General features: G+C 37.4%; 1 protein-coding gene and 2 long non-coding RNA genes across 3 annotated transcripts; 1 reads left to right on the top strand and 2 right to left on the bottom strand.

The window, feature by feature from the left end:
• Positions 1 to 530, bottom strand: LOC122275641. Its single transcript, XM_043084784.1, has one exon. It carries the CDS (start codon positions 491 to 493, stop codon positions 2 to 4), a length of 492 nt encoding a protein of 163 aa, XP_042940718.1. The 5' UTR covers positions 494 to 530; the 3' UTR covers position 1.
• A 1852-nt stretch (positions 531 to 2382) lies between these two features.
• On the top strand, positions 2383 to 7932 carry LOC122275757. Its single transcript, XR_006228694.1, has 2 exons — positions 2383 to 2907; positions 7076 to 7932. It is a non-coding gene; the product is annotated as an uncharacterized LOC122275757 (long non-coding RNA).
• Positions 7933 to 8491: 559 nt separating this feature from the next.
• Positions 8492 to 19384, bottom strand: LOC122277434. The gene is made up of 3 exons (XR_006229008.1): positions 18855 to 19384; positions 8999 to 9838; positions 8492 to 8845 (listed from the first exon to the last, which is right to left on the bottom strand). It is a non-coding gene; the product is annotated as an uncharacterized LOC122277434 (long non-coding RNA).
• Positions 19385 to 21321: the final 1937 nt, after the last annotated feature.

The raw sequence follows: 21321 nt of genomic DNA, 5'->3' as shown, positions 1-21321 counted from the left end.
CTCAAGCGACAGTCTCTGTCTTGTGTCTTCCAGTAGCTCTTATGTAACAAAAAACTGCCACCAAGAAAGTCGTGGCTAAGCCCCCGAGGATTACACCCCCTCCAGCAACTGACTTATCCACAGAATGATGCTGTGAGTGCTTTCTCAGGAGGATTTCCTGCCTCTGGACACTCCCATTCTCTTCACTTTTTGTCCCAATTGGAGCTGTTTGGATCGAAGAACTTGCTGCTTCTAAAGACTGCATTTTCTCTGATGGGCTGAGGCCAGGTGCAGTGTATGACTTAGCCACTTCAGGTTGGTGTTTCCCCAGTTTTCTAATCATGGGCGCTTCTGCATTGTACGAATCTCCACCCTTGTTAGATGGACTAGAAGCAGGTGTGTTTGAGGATGGTGCTGCATTGGTCTGGACCATGGCCTGAGCCCTTTCACTAGCCATGCTTAGAAAAACAAAAGCATCTGCTAAGATCAAGAAAAGAAGAATAAATTGAGCCATTTTCAATTTTTCAGCGTATGAGCGTGTTGAGGATGGATGCTTCTGTTCCTTGAATAGCTGTGGCGTTGGATTTGGGTGCTATATATAGGGCGATTTGCATTAAAACTAGATCCCATACTCGTGTGGTTTGATGGAAATTTCCCTTTGCTTGATTCCAGAAAAATAAATTATTCAATTTTTTTAAGTTTGGTTTAATGGAGTTGTCTGCGGAACAGGGGAAAACGGAGGAGAGACACGTGGAGACATTAGAATATTAGAAATACAACTAAGATTTCAATCAAGGGAACAAGATCTCTAATATGTTTATTTGTCAAGCTGTAATGCAATTAGGTTGGAGATAAACAAAAAATTAAGGCCCTAATTCCCATAAATCTCAGATGGAATAGAAGGTGACCAGAAGTTGCTAACTTACATGGTGAGTACAGATCATCTGATCATAAGAGTAATATGGAGAAGTTGCCACTAACATAATCCCTCTGTTATTTGATTTAAGGTGGTGATTTCAATGGAAGGCATAGAATTTATAGGTCTTTTTAGCTTTCCCTGGTAAATTAGTTAATTTGTAGTCTAAAAAACAATAAGTTAATTTATAAATACCCTGATCCGTAAAGAGTAACGATCAATTATCCAAGTCGAGTAAAGTAATTTTACTCTTTATTTTAAATTTATTATCCTAATCATACATGTTGATGTGATACAATTTAAATGATTTATATATTTATCATTTAAATAGACAACTACTGAAAATATTTGCATTAGCATTTGTGACTAAATACAACAAAATATAAGATAATAGCAGCTGGAAAACTAATCTTTTAGAGAGAGAGAAAGGGCTATATATGCAAAGGATGAACTTGAGCATTTATGTATATATAGCTATATATAGATAGCTACATGCCAAAACATACCTCACCATGTTCAACATGAGCATTTATGTTTACTCTCACATGAATGTATTGGATTAATTCCCCAAATACGTGTATTACTGATATATGTTTCTACAGCATTATCTTTAGATGGAGCCAGTCGCAATTAATGGAGATATTGGAATCTAAAGCCTACATTTATGGGTGTGTTCTGGAGATTAGAGACATGATGCAGAGTTCTTCACTGTTAAGCTAACTATAAGCTAATTATATATTAAGTTCGTACAATTCAAAAGATGAAGCTCCATATGATGCCTGCAGTTTTGGAAACAAACACTTGATTTTTTAGCAAGTATTTGAAGAGACCATGGCACAGTAGCATCTGATTTAAGTCGGTTGCTGTCTCTGGCATATGATATTGTGTGTATGAGGAGTTGTCGATTCATTTATAAACAATAATTCTTTGCTGGAGATACTGTGCCAGTTCATCAAATGGTGATAGTCAAACCCAGTACTGCACCAAGAAGAGGCTGGCGATTTCCACGGACAGCACTGAGAGCCGAGAGGTGACAGCTCCAACTACTAGCTAAATTCAGAAGGATATTTGAATTTAGACTTGATTGGAATTGGATGTACTCAAGGTTAAATTAATTAAAAGAAATTTTATATTATATTTTAACAGGTGACAAAGGATACAAGGAATCAAGGGCGTGTCCCTTGTTTCTCTCATCTGATAAGAGAGAATTGGTTCTATTTCCTACTCTAGTATTATTTATTAAGTTAATAATTTTCCACCTACTTTTTATTATTTTTTAATATTATTTATTACTATTTAATATTTGATCATTATTTTTTATTATTAATTATAGAATATTTAAGATCATCTCATCACTCAAACTATATTTGATGAAACTACTTAATTATTATTTATTATTATTTACAAATAATATGTACTATTTTTATTATTATTATTTACGAATAATTTGATATTACCTCAGCATCTAAACGTAGTCAAACTGGTCATGACACTACGTACCAAAGAGATGCAGACGATCCCAGCAAATTATTAGAATGCCATAATGCATGTTAAGCACCAACCTTAGCCACATGATGCAATTTATGACGAAATTACTGAAAATAATGTTGCATTCACACTCCCAAGTTGTTCATAATTCACTACAACACTTAGGTGTTTTTGCCGTGGGAAAATTTTGCCGCTGAATGTCCGAAAACTGTGGATAAATCACTTCTGCTGCGTTTTATTCCTCGTAGATGAAACGCCGCGTATTCGGCGGGACACTTGCCCTGGTTATAGCAGCAAGCTTCATCGCCGATGATCACACCCCTTTTACGGCCAATTTCCCAGCCGAGAAGAGAGCCCCAGCAACTACCGCAAAGGGATGTCATCAAATCCCTTTGGGCGCCGCAGCAAACTCCGGATCATGCCGCGAGCGTGGCCTCGTCGATCCTGACCCAAAACCTTAGCGACGATTTCAGATCCGCCAGTTCCGTTTGCCACAGTTTTCCACCCGCCGGAATAAGCGATTGGTATGATTACTTGATTTATTTCTACGTTTTGATAAATCGCAGCATTTAATTTTTGTTTGGTTATTTTTATTTTGGTTTTCCGACCCAATAGGGATGAATCTGTCACGCTCTATTTGGTGCCGTGGCTGAGATGATTATCTATTAGATTGGAAATTATTGATCTTCATTACGTCAATGTCCGTTGAGCACATCTATATTCTCTAAAATTGTAGGGCCATTTGAGATCAATATATATTTGATCTCAAATGGCACCTACAATTTCCCAAATCTGTTATGAAATGGTAGTGCGTATGGCATTAGCTAGCAGAAGTAGAATTTTTTGGAATTCACTTTGAATATTACATACGCTTTTGCTGAATTTGAAGGCTCAAGGTTTGACACTGAAAATATTGCATGTTGTCCCTTTTCTTGAATTTGTTATATTCGATCCATTGGGCTTGCACAATAAAGGTTTTCACACTATATATGTAGATATCTCATCATCAATTGTATCATGGTTTTTTATGACTAGATATTACAATATAGTCATGTACATATATATATATATATATCATCTCCTAACCAACTCAGTGTAGAGGCATCTAATGATAGGCAAAGAACAGGAATGTCAAAGAAGGCACATCTAACATAACTCATTGATGAAATATTTGAGTTTATAACTTAGTTTAGCAATCCCACAATGCATCCATACTTGGATTTTCAACATGCCCACAATGCATCCATACTTGGATTTTCAACATGCCAACAGTCCTACTATGGAAACTACATGTACATGTACGTACTCGCACAGGGAAGATCTGTGTTGAATGGAGGAGAGAGTTTGGGGTCTTGGCTAGCACAAGAGATTCATCATTGCCCTTAGAATCTGATGTATTAACCTGTTGCAATACCACAACAGTAGCATAAACTCATTAACCATGTTAAATATCACTATGCATAAACTCAGAGCATTATATAACCATTGAACTAGCATAAAACCGTGTACCGAATACCTTAAATAACATGAAATTTTTTGCCTACACCTTCTCAACTGAGATTTTATCCATGGTTCTTTTTATAAGGTTTGAGCCAAGCTAGATACTGCATGATGAGGCTATATAAGCATGCATGTAAATGGTGAGAGATAACTAAATAATCTAATTAGATAACCTGCCAAGTTAACAAAAACCTCATTATAAAATTCACCATATCTCTGGATGTTATTATATATGTATAAGTATATACTTATATACTTATACTGTTATATATTGGCTACATACTGATCTGATTTAGAATATCTTTCAACAGAATATATATCCAATATCTTTTCAACAGCAAGTTGCAAAGTACTAGCCATGAATGTACATGTACACTTGCAGATAATGTTCAATTTTTTTAGTAATGAATATATGTCACACAAAGCAATAAACTAAATTACCTGGGCAAATTTTCCCAACCCTTTCCAGCAAGACTAGAATTCCCACATAGGGCTGACCAAAAGCATTAATACTAAGTAAACCAACCACCACCACCCCCCCCCCCCCCCCCCCCCCCCCCCCCCCCCCCCCAACACCCACAATGACACCTCCTTCAAAAGTTAATAGTAAAAGTATAGGTCAAAACTCAAAAGTTCAGCACTACTGGCATGTTGCTGGCTAAGGAATGATTCGAGTCTCTCTTTGAGACTCTAATTCTGTCTCAACTCCTAACATACGATTGTCTACATGTTCCTCATACTCCCGCATATGGTCCCTCATTGCCATGAAACCACCTTGGATCTCTTCAAACCTATTTTGGTAATACTCTGCAATTTTCTTATTTTCTGCATTTTCCTCAGCAAGACGTTCATATTCCTCATTGAGCACTCCAGGCAGTTTAGGCAAATCAGGCAAAACAGAGTGTCCTAGGCCCCTGGAATACCCTGACCTATGTCCCAAAACTTCCCTGAATATGGTTGTTGCTGCTTCATCATTGCGATCTTAGGGTATTTGGCATTCATCTTTTGAACCATCTCATTCTAAGGAATGAAAAACTTCCACAAATTAGCATGATACAATGAATAACTCATCCTCTACCACATAATACTTAGAGAAGCCAACATATATTCAGTACAACAGTAATTGGCATGCATAAATTATTTTAGAACAAATATCACGTCAAGTCATATAAGGAATGATCCCCTTCTCCTGCTATGGTTTTATTGGGCATATAACAGTGTATTTTCTACATCTTTTTTGCATGTTTGGACAATTTTCTATAGGTATAACCAATACATCTTTAAATATACCTAAATTGTACACTAGTTTAACTTCAGATAGTTATGCATACACTATTAGAAGGCTCACATAATTCTCTTCTGTGGTTGGTGTGATAAATCTCCCTTTTTTGTTTGACCAATGCACATCTCTGTAGAAATCAATCAGATTCTTGTCCTTCTACATGAACATTGGCAACTTGTTAACAATACACATTCTGTTGCAGAGGAAAAAAAAACCCAAACTTTATAAGAGATAGCATCCAGAATTCGACATACCTTTCTTTCCATTAGAACAACAAACGACGTCCTTCCGCTTGTGTGATTGACTTTTTGTTTACTCCTATTTTCTTTGTTTTGAGTTGACATTTTCTGCAATAAAACATCAATTTGTAATATCCCTAGCCATCATGCCATCAAACTGTTAATATCTTCTGACCCCTGTTAATAAATCCTTTTTAAAAGATGTACAGTAATTTATTTTTTTGGAAGACATTTGTTTTTTTGTTTTAAATGTCTATGAGCATATTTACCTTTGAAATCACTTACAATATGACCAGTTTATTAATTCTTACCTTAAATTCATCACTAGCCTAACAACGGCATAGCCATTCCCAAACCGACTGCTCTACCAACATGCCTCCATTGGCCCTTTGCCTCCTCATGTGTTGCATAAGTCAAGTACTTACGATGTAGCTTGTCATGAAACGCATTATAAGCACGTGATAATTGACTCGTCACTGTCTGACGGTGAGTTTTCTTCATCCAATCGAATACAAAGTCAGCCTATCAATTAACAAATTGTTAAACACCCAAATTGTTGTAGTCATTTGCTGTTAGTTGGCTACATTGTCTTAATAACATGTATATCATGTATTGGAATACATATTATGCTATATTCTGTTAATAATCAGATCTTACTGTTATTTGTGATTAAATAGCCTAATGTTCCATTTTGAAAGTACTTTACATATTTATAATTGCCTATATGCAATTATAGATCCAACAACATTAACACAGATTGTACACAGATTTAAACCTTTAATTGTGTACATCATGTCCAAGCATTTGGATATTGGCTAAATGCCATCAAAGTTTACCCTTCAGTTGTAAACTTTAATCAGCAATTACAACACTTAAAACACCTTACTTATCACAGTTTGCATACCATGTTTTATACCAGATTAAATAGACAGATTTATCACAGATTATATACATAGTTTTAGAAAATATATAGGCTTATAAATACACAGATTTATACCATGTATATACCAGATTATATACACATTACTTTATTCCACTTTCACATATCTTTGCACAATTGTGAAAGACACATATTGAACGATGATTTAACACATATTAATACCATGCATATATGTCCAGTACAATACTCTGCCTTTATAAACCCATGTCACATATACTGTCTTTAAAAAGACTGATACTAGCTTTAGCACATAGTTTGTACATTTTGCAATTACTCATTTTGCATATGTAAATCATTCAAGTTAGAAACCCATACTCGAACACGTTCAATAAGTTCCTCCTTCGCCTTCTCATCAGCGACACTCCAGCTAACATGCCTCATATCTGCATGGTGTTTTACGACCCACGTCACTCTTGTTGTGTAGACAATTCTAGTATTGCATGATGGGCCTATCTTCCCATCTTTGATCTCCAGTCATAACTTCCCATACTTGCGCAACCTCTCAAACTCCGTGCCCTTTGTTACTCCCCTAACACGTTTACTACCACTTGCAATATCTGCATTGGCCAAAGCACAAAACAAAAGCAGAGTTTAGTTTATATCTTACTCCACATGCAGCTATAACCTCTCAAGATAGTGTGTTAATTAACTGTATAGTGAAAAGGTTAAGGAGTAAAAATAGCCTTACTTACCCTCTGTTGTTGTATTCACCTCTACATGAGTACATGGAGGCTCTCTAGCTGGAAATGGCCATGGGTCATCTGGAGGTTGAGTGGAGTCATCAGAGTGAACCTCATCAGTTTCATCTCTCAATGTCCAAGCTGCTGGTGCTTGCTGCGGTGGTCGAAGTGTGGCAGGCAACACACATCCTCAGCCTCTCCCTCTAGCTGACAGATTCCTCATTGATCCTGCACTAGAAACAGCTGTTCCTATCAATTTCATGCATTAGCTTCTTTGTTCAGAATTGAAAAAAAATGTGCAAAATGATTAACTCAATGGAAAGAAAGCATTATGTAAAAGCAGAAAATGGAGGAGAACCAAAATGGAGGAGCAGAAAATGGAGGAACAGAATCTAATGAAGTTCATGTGCATGCAAAATGATGAAGCCATTGTCTCTAAAGGCCTACCAAGTGATGTGCAGAAATTTGTAAAAGCTTTGTTAATGGTGGAAGGAAGTGGGATATAAATATGTAATGCAGAAATGGAGGAGCAAGAAGTTTCGCTTCCTATTTCAGCGAAGTATCTCAAAATGTACAAGATATTCAGAAATGAAGCTATATATTTCCTGCATTCTATTGTTAAATTTGTTATCCCGCTTGAACCTCATCAACTTCTCCCGCGCAAGTGAATGCTAGAAACTGTAACAGCATGGGCTCTACTGCTCTACTGGGTTACTTGGATTGCTGATATCTGTTCACAAGACGAGATGACAGCTATTCTGCCGTAGCCATCATTAACCTGTAACTCTGATTTTTTTTATTCTTATTTTATAGATTAACTGCACAAGACTTGGCTAGTTGTGGATATATATTCATACGAAATTATCCTGTTACAGTTAGCAGAAAATAGTTTCTCTTGTTTTTACAAACTGGGCCTTATGAATCTGACTAATTAGCAGCTTACATGTACATTCCTAGTAACTGAGACTTTCATTTTTTTATTCTTATTTTATAGATTAGCTGCACAAGACTTGGGCTACTTGTGGATATATATGGATAGGGTAATTCTAATGAGCTGAAATGGATCGGATCCAATCAAAGAGACAGAAATCCAACGTCTAGCTCCAATCAAAGAGGACAAAATTCCTGCCTTCTTATGGACTACTTGAATATTTTATATGGAGTGTAGGCAAGTAAATATTAATATTTTTTGTTTCAGTTAAGAAATCCTCCATAAATATTGCAGAGAGTTAAGTATGGATAATTGTATACTCTCCCGTTATATACTTAGATATATATATATTTATAAGTATATATATATATATACCATTGTCGCATAAAGCCTCTCAATTTTGCTGGCCTTAGGTTTCATGAAATTTAAAGCCTGCACTTTCTATATATAAATATTATATATTTATATAAGCCGGTGCTTAATTCATCATACTAGCAAGGAAATTCCTGCACATTTTCCTGTAGCAATTGCAAGCTTAATTTTTTCCCATTGTCTCGTTAACATACCAGAGCATACATAGCACAAAACCAACTTTTGGAAATACATATACAAAACTGGAAGTCAATACAAAACAATTGCTTCATACATAACAGAATCTAACTTTGATACACGGAAGGCCATCAAAGGCAAATCATGGGAAATAACTCCAACGTTCCAACTTCAATTACGCTTATCTATTGAGCAAGTCTTAGTGTCTCAGCTGGTCTGCACCATTTTATTTGAAAGGCCTTCATATTTTTGGCACCTGTTGTATCTGGTGCTTCATCATTTCTTAGGGGCTTCTTAATGGATGGATTCTTGCAATATTGTGAGCTGATCCATCACGTAATCTGCAGTTATAATATCGTCATGTGTTACATCTCAACTGTAACACATGTAATCTAATGAGCAATAACAGAATTCTAATTGAACGTAGCTACCATAAATCGAAAAATTTCATGTAGCTATAATAGATCTAACAAGAAGAAAAATAGTCTCAATACCAGCTGTAAATTTTGAGAGATACCAGGTGGCCACAGTAGCTATTTGAAGGTCATAGTTAGCCTCATTAACCTAGAAATTGCATGAGATGTTTCGTTAATTAATAAATAAAAAATAAGCATCTATAAAACAGAGTAGGGCTGAATATGTGTTTCATCATCAAAAAGGGATAGTGGCTCATTCAAACTTGTATCAACACCAAGATGGATTGGTTCAACGTCAGATCCATGCAAAAGAAGCGTGACGCCAGACGTACTAGCCACGGGTTCTACTTGAACGTAGCCAGCTTCGTTCTCTTGGAAAGTAGGTACATCCATATTCTGCTTTTCATCGTCATTATCATTGACCTATGGTATAGTTGGAACATCATACATGTTCCTACTGATCACATTTTGAACAACAGACCAACTACCACCCAAACTGTTATCTTTAAGGTAAAACACTTGGGTTGCTTGAGAGGCAAGGGTGAATGGCTCATCCTTATACCATTTGCGAGAAGTGTTGACACTTGTAATGTGGTGGCCAACACATATTCCTCTCCTCCTATCACCAACATCGAACCAGTCACATCTAAACAAATATACATGATGCCAACCCATGTAGCGTAATTGCAAGATGTCAAGCAAAACACCGTAAAAATCAATAGGCTTTGATTGGTGCTCCCCTTTAACAACCAACCCACTATTTTGGGTTCGGCGATATTGTCCATGAGCCACGGTGTGGAATCTGGTGCCACTCATTATGCAAGCGTCATATGAAGCAACCCATGGGTCTGGCCCACAGGCGAGTGCATTTATGTCATCAAAGATGGCCTCAATATTTTCTACACTGAGTTCTTGAATCTGTCAATAATGGGGTACAACACGTTAGAAATACAATATAGCATTAAAAAAAGGCAATGGTTCTTTTTTTTTTATATATATAGATTCTATAGGTAACCTACTTGGCAGTGAAACCAGGTTGAAAATTCTAATTGGTGTCTACATTGTACATTATCTAAGGACATTTTTGACATCATTGTATAGTGCTCCCTACATAACCATGAAACCAATAATCGATTGTTGTGTCATATGAAGTAGGAAATTAGAACATATATCGTTTGCCATACTTAATGTCAAGAAAAACAACTTACTCAAGGTACTAGCCAATCTCTGCACAATTATTGAGCACGTACCAACTTGCCTTTGCAAGAATAGTCTGCTCAAATCTTCTGGAGGTAAGGGAGCCCAAAGGTCGTACCTTTTGTGAGAAAATAGAGATATATTCAGGTTCAGTATTCTTATCTATATTCTTGTTTCGAACGTCCCGATTATATATGGTCTCAACATCATGGATGTACAAGGAGCAAAGGTCAAGCATTCAACGTGAACATAGGCTTCAGCAATTGACCCATCCGAACGAGCGTTATTTTGAACATAATGATTGAATTTTCTCGAATATCGTTCAAAAGGATACATCCACCTATATTGAACTGGGCCCGCAAGGAAAGTCTCACGAGATAAATGAATGGCGAGGTGAACCATTATATCAAAGAACGCAGGTGGGAAAATTATCTTAAGCTTGTAGAGAATGATTGCAACATCTATTTGTAGTTGCTTCAATACTTCTAATGTCAATGTCAGTGCGCACAAAGCCTTGAAGAAGGAACTAAACTCGGTCAATGCAAGCCATATATCAGGTCGAGTAAACACATCAATTGCAATTGGAAGTAATCTTTGCATGAAGACGTGACAGTCATGACTTTTCATTCCTACTATCTTTCCATCACGAACAGAAACACATGTAGAAATGTTTGAGGCAAAATCATCTGAAAATTTAACAGCTGCAAGCCATTCACATAAGTGTCTCCTGTTATCTAAATCCAACGTGTAGGTTGCATGGGGTAGCCAGTATCTGACGTTTGTAGATGTAATTCCTTCCTTAATCCAAGCTCTATCAAGTCCTTACGTGCAGTAGCAGTGTCTTTTGTTTTTCCTTCAATAGCCATCATATTTCCTAATACATTATCACATATGTTTTTTTCAATATGCATAACATCGAGATTATGTCGTAAAGGCAACATTGACCAATAAGGTAATTGGAAGAATATATTTTGTTTAGTCCAAGCCAATTCATCTGGTCTATGTTTTCTCTTTCGAGAACCTTTGCCAAATTCAACATTCCTAAGCTATAGAAGTTGCTGAAGTAGATCATGTCCCGTGAGTTCTGGAGAATGAGACCGATGGTCATCATTTACATTGAATGCAACCTTTTTCTTTCTCCAACTATGTGCGACAGGCAAGAAATGACAATGAACCATATAACAGTGTTTTCTCCCATGTTTCAACCACATGGAATCTCTCGTTGCATAATGGACAAGCCAAATTTCCCTTGGTGCTCTAACCTGAAAGATTGGCATATGCGGGAAAATCATTTATGGTCCACAAAAGTGCAGCATGTAACTGGAAGTGTTCAGACATTGATGCATCATACGTATCTACAACAGCCTCTCATAACTCTTTTAATTCAGTAACTAAAGGTTGCAAATAAACATCAATATTGTTTCCTGGTGCTTTGGGGCCAGGAATGAGTAAGGACAACATTAAATATGAATCTTTCATGCATAACCACGGGGGCAAGTTGTATGGCACGAGTATCACTGGCCATATGCTATACGATTTACTCATATTATTGAATGGGTTGAAACCATCACTGGTTGGACTCAATCTGACATTGTGAGGATCTTCTGCAAACCAACGGTGATCTTTATCAAATTACCTTCACAACTTAGAATCAACAGGATACCTTAGAGTACTGTGGTCATCAACTCGTTCTACTTTATGCCATTTCAAAGATTCTGCTATATTCTTCGACAGAAATAATCTTTGTAATATGGGTATAAGAGGAAAGTATCGTAAGACCTTTTAGGGAATCTTCCTCTTTTTCACCTTGTTGACATCCACCTACTCATTGCACTTAGAACAAGCTTCTTTGTCTGTGTCATATTTCAAAAATAGCATGCAGTCATTTGGGTATGCGTCGATTTTGACATAAGAAAAACCCAAACCACGCTCTAAGCGTCGAGCCTCAGGGTATAAGCTAGATATCTCAATTTCTAGAAAAGCATATTTTAACAATTGTAAGACAATGTTAAATGACTTGATAGTTCTGACAAAACTAAGAGGAAAGATGACAAGAAGGATGAATTAAAGTAAGAAAGATTGAGAGAGAATTTCTTTGATTTTCATTACTTATCGAGTATACAAAGCAGTATAATATATACATTGAGCTGGTATAATGCATACAAAAAGAATAAGGAATATTCTATGTACAATGTGTCCTATTCCACTATAATGTGCAGCTGAGGTGGGTCAGCGTAGTGGCCATTGACATGGGACAAAAGTAGTACAGCAGGTGCAGTGCAGCAGTAGCAGGTGGTGGAGCAGAGTTGTTGCTCAGCCTCTAATAAATAGAAACTTTGTCTTCAGTGTCTCGGATGCAGGGAATAGCGGAGTCCTCATTCTTTGTTTTTGTTATATCTTGAGACTCCCCCTCAAGATGGGCATATATATTTAAGGTGCCCATCTTGGACAATAGTGAATGAAAAGATGGACCTAGTAATGCCTTTGTGAAAAGGTCAGCCAGCTGAAACTTGGAAGCTGCATGAATGGGTGCAATGATTCCAACTATGACTTTCTCCCTTACAAAATGACAATCCAATTCCACATGTTTGGTCCTTTCATGGAAAATTGGATTCTTGGTGAGGTGGATGGCTGACTGACTGTCACAATAGAGTTGGACAGGTTGTGAATGTACTATGTTGAAGTTCTTCAAGAGCTCTCTTAACCAAACAATCTCACAGCTTGCATGTGCCAATGCTCGGTATTCTGCCTCTGCTGAAGATCTTGATACCGTGGCCTGTTTCTTGGTTTTCCAACTGATCATTGAATCACCAATAAACATGCAGAAACCAGTCACGGATCGCCTAGTCTCAGGGCAAGTTGCCCAATTTGAATCACTATATCCCCTCAGCTGCAATGATGATTTTGAAGAGAAAAAAATTCCCTGCCCAATTGAACCTTTAAGATACTTAAGTATCCTATGAGCTGCAACAAGATGTGCCTGAGTTGGTTTGTCTAGAAATTGACTAAGCACATTGACAGCATATGTTATGTCTGGTCTTTTGATAGTCAAGTAAATGAGTCTTCCTACCAGCTTTCTATATGCAGTGATATCCAACAGCAAGTCATCTGAGGAGTGTGCTAGTTTGTGATTTGGCTCTATGGGAGTGTAAACATGTTTGCATCCAAGTAGACCAACACTTTCAAGGACTTCCAAAGTATACTTCCTTTGGCACACATGAATGCCACTTGCTGACCTTGCAATTTCTAAACCCAGAAAGTACTTTAGATGTCCCAAGTCTCAAATCTTGAACTGCCTATGCAAGTAGTCTTTGATGGTTTTTATGGCCTTCAAACAATTACTCCCTAAAATGATATCATTAACATATACAAGGAGTGCCACAAAACCATCTTCATCATTCTTGGTGAAAAGAGAGTAGTCTGATTTTGATTGACTAAAACCTAAGTCAAGGAGAGAAGCTATAAATTTTGAATTCCATTGCCTGGAGGCCTGTTTTTGGCCATATAAGAACTTGTGTAATTTGCAAACCAATTTTTGAGCTTTGGATTGAGACTCCCCCTTGAGCTGAAAACCTAGTGGAAGCTCCATGTAAATGCCTTCTTCAAGGTCACCATGGAGGAATGCATTGTGAACATCTAGTTGTTCTAAGTGCCATCTAGAAATTGCAGCCAAAGCAAGGAACACACGGACAGTAGTCATTTTTGCTACTGGGCTGAATGTTTCTTGGTAATCAAACCCCTCTCTTTGTGTATAACCCTTAGCTACAAGCCTTGCCTTGTGTTTATCAATGGTGTCATCTGATTTTAGTTTGGTTTTGTAGACATATTTGCAACCAATTGGCTTGTTTCCAGGAGGTAAGGGCACAATGGACCAAGTGCCATTTGCTTCAAGGGCTTTCAATTCAGCAGCCATGGCAGCTTGCCAATTTTCATGAACCACAGCTTCCTCATAAGGTTTTGGTTCTGAGATGAGTGTAAGTGACAGTGCATAGGCTTGATGTGAGGAGGAGAGGTGCTGGTACAAAAGGTGATGGGATATTGGGTGTTCAGTGGAAGAGGGAAAAGTATATGAATGAGATGGATTGGTGACAAGTTGGCAGTGATAATCATGCAAGTAAGAAGGTTTAAACTTTATTCTGTCAGACTTTCGAAGTGGAGTGTGTGGTAAAGGCACGGGTGGGGGTGATACCATAGTGTCTTCAGGTTGATTGAGTGAAGGAGAGGGAGGAGTAGAGGCCTCTGATTGAGAATGAGAATGAGGGGAAAGGTCTGATTGAGGTAGAGGTGTCTGGAGGGAAGTGGTTTGTGAAAGTTCTTGAGGATAGCATAGCTGGTCAGGCAATGGAGGAGGAATGCTAACATCTTGTGAGCTTGAATAAGGTGCAGGTTTTTTAGAATCTGTGTTTTTGAAAGGGAACTCAGATTCTAAAAACACTACATCTTGGGAAATGAAGGTCTTTTGATTATCAAGGTTGTACACTTTGTAGCCCTTAATTCCTGCTGGATATCCAAGAAAGATACATTTTTGAGCTCTTGGATCCAGCTTAGTCCTATTATGTTTGAGTGTAGACACAAAACAAAGACACCCAAAGACTCTCAAATGATTGTAAGAAGGCTTAGATGAAAATAACATCTCATATGGAGATTTGTTATGAATGATGGGTGAAGGAATTCTATTGATCAAACATGTAGTTGTTAAAACTGCATCTCCCCAAAATTTTATGGGAAGTGAGGCTTGAATAAGTAGAGCTCGGGCAACAGTGATTAAATGTTGTTGTTTTCTCTCCACAACTCCATTTTATTGGGGTGTGTATACACATGTTTTTTGATATAAAATTCCATGGGAATTGAAAAAATCAGACATTTGAAACTCCAATCCATTATCAGTTCTAACTTTTTTAACCTTGGAGTTGAATTGAGTTTGAACCATAAGGACAAAGGACTGTAGGAGAGATCTAGCTTCTGATTTGAATTGCATTAGGTATACCCATGTAACTCGGCCAAAGTCATCAACAATAGTTAAGAAGTAATGATGTCCATTCAAGGAAGCTTGAGAGTATGGGCCCCAAATGTCACAGTGAATAAGCTCAAAAACAGAAACTATAGAAGTAATGCTTGTTTGGAATGGAAGACGTTTCTGCTTAGATAAAGAGCAAACAGTACAATATAATTGATCACACCCTTTTACATTAGGACAAAAGGAATGAATTAAATTCATTCTTTGGTTGGATAAATGTCCTAATCTAAGGTGCCATAAATCAAAGGACTGTTCATCGATAGTATTACAAGCTGAAACATTTGACAGTTTTGATAGGGTCCTGGGAATCTGTTGAGAAGTACTGCAGCCAAAATGGTTTGGAAGGAGATAATATAGACCATGATTCAGTTTAGCTAGTCCAATCGTCATCTATGAAGAGAGGGCCTGTATAAAGCAAAACTTATCTAAGAAAATGAGGCAAATATGAGGGTTAAGAATGAGTTTGCTAATAGATAAGAGATTGATTTTGAAGGAAGGAACACATAAGACCTTTGTGAGAATGATGGACTCTGAGAGATGGACATCACCTATATGTGTGACCTCTACACATGTCCCATTTGGTAACTGGACTGATTCATTGGCAATGCAAGTGATGGTTGTGAGAAGGGATGGAGAACAGACTATATGGTCTGTTGCTCCAGTGTCAATGATCCAATGGATGTTGGCAGGTTCATATGATTGATGATGCACAAGTGATGAGTGGTGATTTGTGGCAAATGTTGATGATTCTGAAGTTACAGAGGAGCAGGAAGGTATACCTGCCATATTTGAGTGAGTAGGAGGGTTGTTGCTCGAGTTTGAGGTGGTCTTGATGGACTGAGGTGCTTGAGATGATTGCTTATGAGTCAGCTGTGGTGTTCGATTATTGACCAGTGCTATGAGCTGCTGGATTTGAGACTGCGAGAGTGTTAAGTTTGGAGCTTCCATCACTTCCTTCTCCTGCCCTTGGGAAATTACTTGGTTAGCTGAATGAGTAGCAGAAAAATTTTGATTGTTGAAGTGTCCAGGTTTCTACTTTGTGAACTTAAAATTTGGTGGAAATCCTATCAACCTATAACACTTGTCACGGCTGTGTCCAGTTTTTCCACAATGTCCACAAGTGAGCTCAGGTCTCTCCTTTTTCTTAGATTGATTGTTAAAAACTGCCAAAGCTGAAGATTCAGTTGGTGGTATTGCTACAATCCGTGCTTGCCTCTGCCTTTCTTCTTGTAGAATCAAAGAAAAAGCCTTATCTATAGAAGGGACAGGACTCATGAGTATGACTTGTCCTCTAATGCTCTCATAAGAATCATTCAACCCCATAAGGAATTTGAAGACATTATCAGACTGCTGAACCTCACCTACCGAGTTCAAGGCTTTGCAAGTGCAAAGGCCACATGAACAACAGAGCATGGGTCTATAGATGTTGAGTTCTTCCCAAACTGCATTCAGCTGAGTGAAATATTCATTAACAGTTTGAGTTCCTTGCACAATGGTGCCAAGCTGTTGTTGAAGCTGGTAGATCCTGACATTATCTGGCTGAGCAAAACGAACCTTCAGCTTGTCCCATACTGCTTTAGCTGAGCTGATATAGAGGACATTGAAAGCTATCTCTTTGGATATTGAGTTAAGAAGCCATGAAAGGATGATGTTGTTGCATCTTAACCATGGGAGATACAAAGGGTCAGTCAACTCTGGTGTCATGATGGTTCCATCCAAGAATCCAAGTTTATTCTTGATTGAGATGGATAGTGAGAATGATCTACTCCAAGAGAGGTAATTTGGACCTGTAAGAGGGGGAGAGACAATCACAGAGCTGGCATTGTCACTGTGATGAAGGTAAAAGGGGCTATTTGGATTCTCAGTGGGTAGGAAGTTATGTAATGGGTTGTTTGTTTCAGGTTGGGTGCTGGATTTGTTTGTTTCAGGTGGGGTGCTGGATGAACTTTCTTCTTCCATTGAAGGAGTTGAATGTAAACAAATGGATGAATGTTATGAATGTATTGTGAAGAAGCCTAAACAGAAAAATGAAGCAGGATTACTATAAGACCTGCTTTGATACCATGACAAAACTGAGAGGAAAGATGACAAGAAGGATGAATTAAAGCAAGAAAGATTGAGAGAGAATTTCTCTGATTTTCATTGTTTATCGAGTATACAAAGCAGTATAATATATACATTGAGCTGGTATAATGCATACAAAAAGAATAAGGAATATTCTATGTACAATGTGTCCTATTCCACTACAATGTGCAGCTGAGGTGGGTCAGTGTAATGGCCATTGACATGGGACAAAAGTAGTACAGCAGGTGCAGTGCAACAGCAGCAGGTGGTGGAGCAGAGTTGTTGCTCAGCGTCTAATAGATAGAAACTTTGTCTTCAGTGTCTCGGATGCATGGAATAGCAGAGTCCTCATTCTTTGTTTTTGTTATATCTTGAGAAGTCCACCCATCAATTGTTTTAATATAAAGCAACTTGACTATAAATGGAAGCTTTGAAAACTTTCGACAACTTGGATATAGTGGACATCTCGCATCCTCAAACAATTGGTGAAAATGTTTTGATTGGCCTTCACTTATTGAAGGATCCGAAGTAGTACCATGTTCCCTGCTTGCATGGTCCATGAATGATTCAACCCGAATATCGTCTATCATCTCATCCATATCATCAACGTAATTCTCACTTTCATTAATTCTTTCTTCATCATCGTCTGAGGAATGCACACTGAAATTTTCACCTTCCCTGTGAAAGATCCAATATGTATAACTTGGTTTAATACCTATCATGAATAGATGATCTTCGACTTCATTAAGTGGTCAAAAAAAGTTATTATGGCATCTCCGACATGGACACTTGAAGGTATTACTTCCAGGTGCATTTTGTTTTGCCATTGTGAGGAGTTTATTAATCCCTTCACCATATTCACGTGACATGAACCTGTTTGGCACCTGCATCCAAGTCTTGTCCATTTTGTCCACAATCGATTTTCGACCTTTTCAACCAAGCACATCAATATCTTAGACCTTAAGCATGTTGATAAAAAAAAATTAATACACAAAGTTCCAAGGCACAAGGGAATGGTATGCACATCTAATTTACTATCAATGAAACAATTGAACATTTAATGTTACAACCATCATCGAGTAGATTTAGTAAGGTCCATCACTATATATATATCAATATGCATGGACCATTGTATATCTTCTAATGGTATATGGACAGTTGCCTATACTAGTAATTATATTCGCATAGGCAACTGTCCACAGAGAATTAGGCAAAACAGAGAATGGTTCTTCGTGCACCCAAAAGGCTCAATGACATATTTAGATGGATTAATCCAATATTGGGGTCTTTTCAGTCCATCTTATTGGCAAAAACTAACAACATGTCAATTCTTATTTGGTCTACTTTCATCAAAATTCCTGTTACAGTGTGTGAACCAAAAGCAAGACTGCATTTCAAATCGTGTGGTTAGTTCGGATTGGCAAAACATTTGTTCCAAGCACTCAATTGGGAGGTATGAAATATGTGGGTTCGCGATATGAACAGAAAATTAGTATATATCATTTAACATACAATTATATATATAATTATATAATAGAATTTAAATGATATACGCTTATATATATACTGGTAGAATTATCCCAAAAGCACAAAAAATTAATAATATACACTTATATATAACAATTAACAGCAAATCTGTCGAAGGAGAGAGCTTACCGCGGAGGTTATGCACTGCAATGGGCTGGGTACGGCTGGCAGACGATGGGGGAGTTCAAACAAAACAGAGGGACGGAGGCTAGAGTAAGACTTATAGAGAAGGAGAGAGAAAGAGCAAGAAGGCTAACAGTGCTGATGAGGCTACGACGTGGCAAGAGAGTTTAGGAGCAGGAGCGGCAGCGCCAATTACGCAGAGAAGAGATGAGATAGAGTAACGCGATTTGGGAAGACAGAATCAGAGTTGCTAAAATTGAGATCAATACTTCTACACAATCGTTTTGGTTGCAAATTACATAGATACCCAACATATAATGGCAATATATATATATATATATATCGCCGTAATAAATTATCTATTGACCATCAAAAACTTCAGCGGTTTTAGCGGCAACTACATCCTGCCGCAAGAAAAATTAAATACCTCGGGGAGTGAAGAAATCGATGATGGATGTACATTGATAGGATAAAAAGTATCTGTTGCAGCTAACTATCGTCGCAAATAAGTTCCCTTTGCCACAATTTTACGCACTGCGGGCATTGAACATCCACATGAATATTTGCTACCCATTTCGCTCGCAGCTAATTTTGACCACTTCGGCGTCTACAGAAATGGTGGGATGTGCCATAGCTTCTTCTGCCCTTGATATTTGCGGCCACAAGGCACTGCCGCAAAAAAATTAAATTCACCTGCCTTTTACTTAGCCCCCGAGACAGGAGCCTGGATGACTCACAGGCTGGAATTCATGAGACGAATTCCTTATCCCAAAAAAAAAAAAAAAAAAAAAAAAAACCACCGCATGTGTTGTAGTGTAAGCAACTAGCCAGACTAAAACGACTTGAGCATATAATTTTATTGTTTTTCAAGATGGGATATTGGTTGTCATATCTTAAGGCCCGTACGTTACAACCTTCCAATCCTTCTTAAGTTCCATAAAATCAGTATTATTTCTTACAGTTATAAGTAAGCAGTAGTATCTCCGAGTCATGATTTCAATATAATACCATTCACCAGGCCATGCCATATATAATATAATGGGATACATAATATTAATATTCAATTATAATTTCAACCAAACTAAATAAATTCTGTGAAGTAATTATATTAACTCCTTCACTTTTCTCTCTACTACTCTTCATCTTATAAAAACATAATGATACAGCGCGCCACAACTTAACTCACCAAATAATGGATTAGCCCAATATTTCGTAAGGTTCAAAATATTATGTATTCAGCTATATATGCAGAAGCATGTTCAACTCATTAGCCTAACAAGTAACAACATTATTAGTCTGCAGTAAATGCGCTTACCTTCCTTAGACTTCTTGAAAAGCCGGAGAGAGCAAATTGCAATGCGTTGATGCTCAGAACGTCTGTCTCAATCCAAACCTTTCAACCAGAAAGCCAATTAACTCCTCAAGCCCGTCGTGTATGAGGTTGTAAGGCCCTCAACTTATTCTCCATCGGCACCAATGTTGAGATCACTTGTTTTTTCTTTTGAATTTCTTGGATGTATTCATGAATAATTATTTGCGTTTGTTTGTAAGAAAATGAGAAGAAGGATGGGCTTTCAAATTTATTTTAATTACGAGCTATTACTTACATAACAAGCTATGGAAATGGCCAGAGAGACTGGTTATCTATTTATCATGTCAGTTAATTATCCAACCCACTTCAAGGCACCTTAGCAACAAGTCAACTGCTATATGGCCCAATCTTAAGGTAACACTAGTGCACACATAAACTCAAGAGTTGTGTAGCAAATTTCTGAAGGGGTAGCACTAACGTTTAGAATAGTTCACACTTTTTCTTTCTTTTGCAATATTTCTAGCACCAATATCACTAAGCTTATCCATACAATAATAAGGGAAAATTGAAGTATTTTTGGGGCATTTTGGAAAAGAACATGAAGAAATTGTATAATTCAAAGTTCTAGATCATCAATATCACCTTGATCGGTTATCAACTTCCTTTATTTTTGTAAGACCAAAGAATGTTTGATTACTGAACAAATTCAATAGGTTCGTTTGTTTGAGTCATGTTGGGGCTACAGGTGCCAATTTCTATGAGAATTAGACTTGTCTCTAGAGCACTCACGAACCAGAGTATAGGCACCAGGTCAATTCAGGTGTTGCCTTCTTAAACTAATCAAAGAGAAGAAAATTTACATGAAAGACACATCTAGCTAGTCATATACAGCCGTACTTAGTTCAAAGCATGTTTACCATGTCACCCTGATTAGTTTTAACGAATTTTCAATATATGTAGATAATTCAAGTCCACAAGATATCTTCATTTATATTTTTTAACTCTCCTATTTTGACAAGATCGTGTCCTTTAGAAATGGTAGATGAGTTTTGCAAATATTTTCAAAATAGTTATGGATTACATTTATTATTTTGGGACTTTATTTGTAATTAGTTGCAAATTATATCAGAACGAAAGAACTTTAAGAACTTTTGCCCACGC

This window comes from Carya illinoinensis, chromosome 9, assembly GCF_018687715.1.
Source record: "Carya illinoinensis cultivar Pawnee chromosome 9, C.illinoinensisPawnee_v1, whole genome shotgun sequence".
Taxonomy (NCBI): Eukaryota; Viridiplantae; Streptophyta; class Magnoliopsida; order Fagales; family Juglandaceae; genus Carya; species Carya illinoinensis.
This window is presented reverse-complemented; position numbering and strand designations above follow the sequence as displayed.

Bases quoted from the DNA above. Each gene is read 5' to 3' on its own strand.
- LOC122275641 (XM_043084784.1), bottom strand. From the start codon at position 493: ATGGCTCAATTTATTCTTCTTTTCTTGATCTTAGCAGATGCTTTTGTT.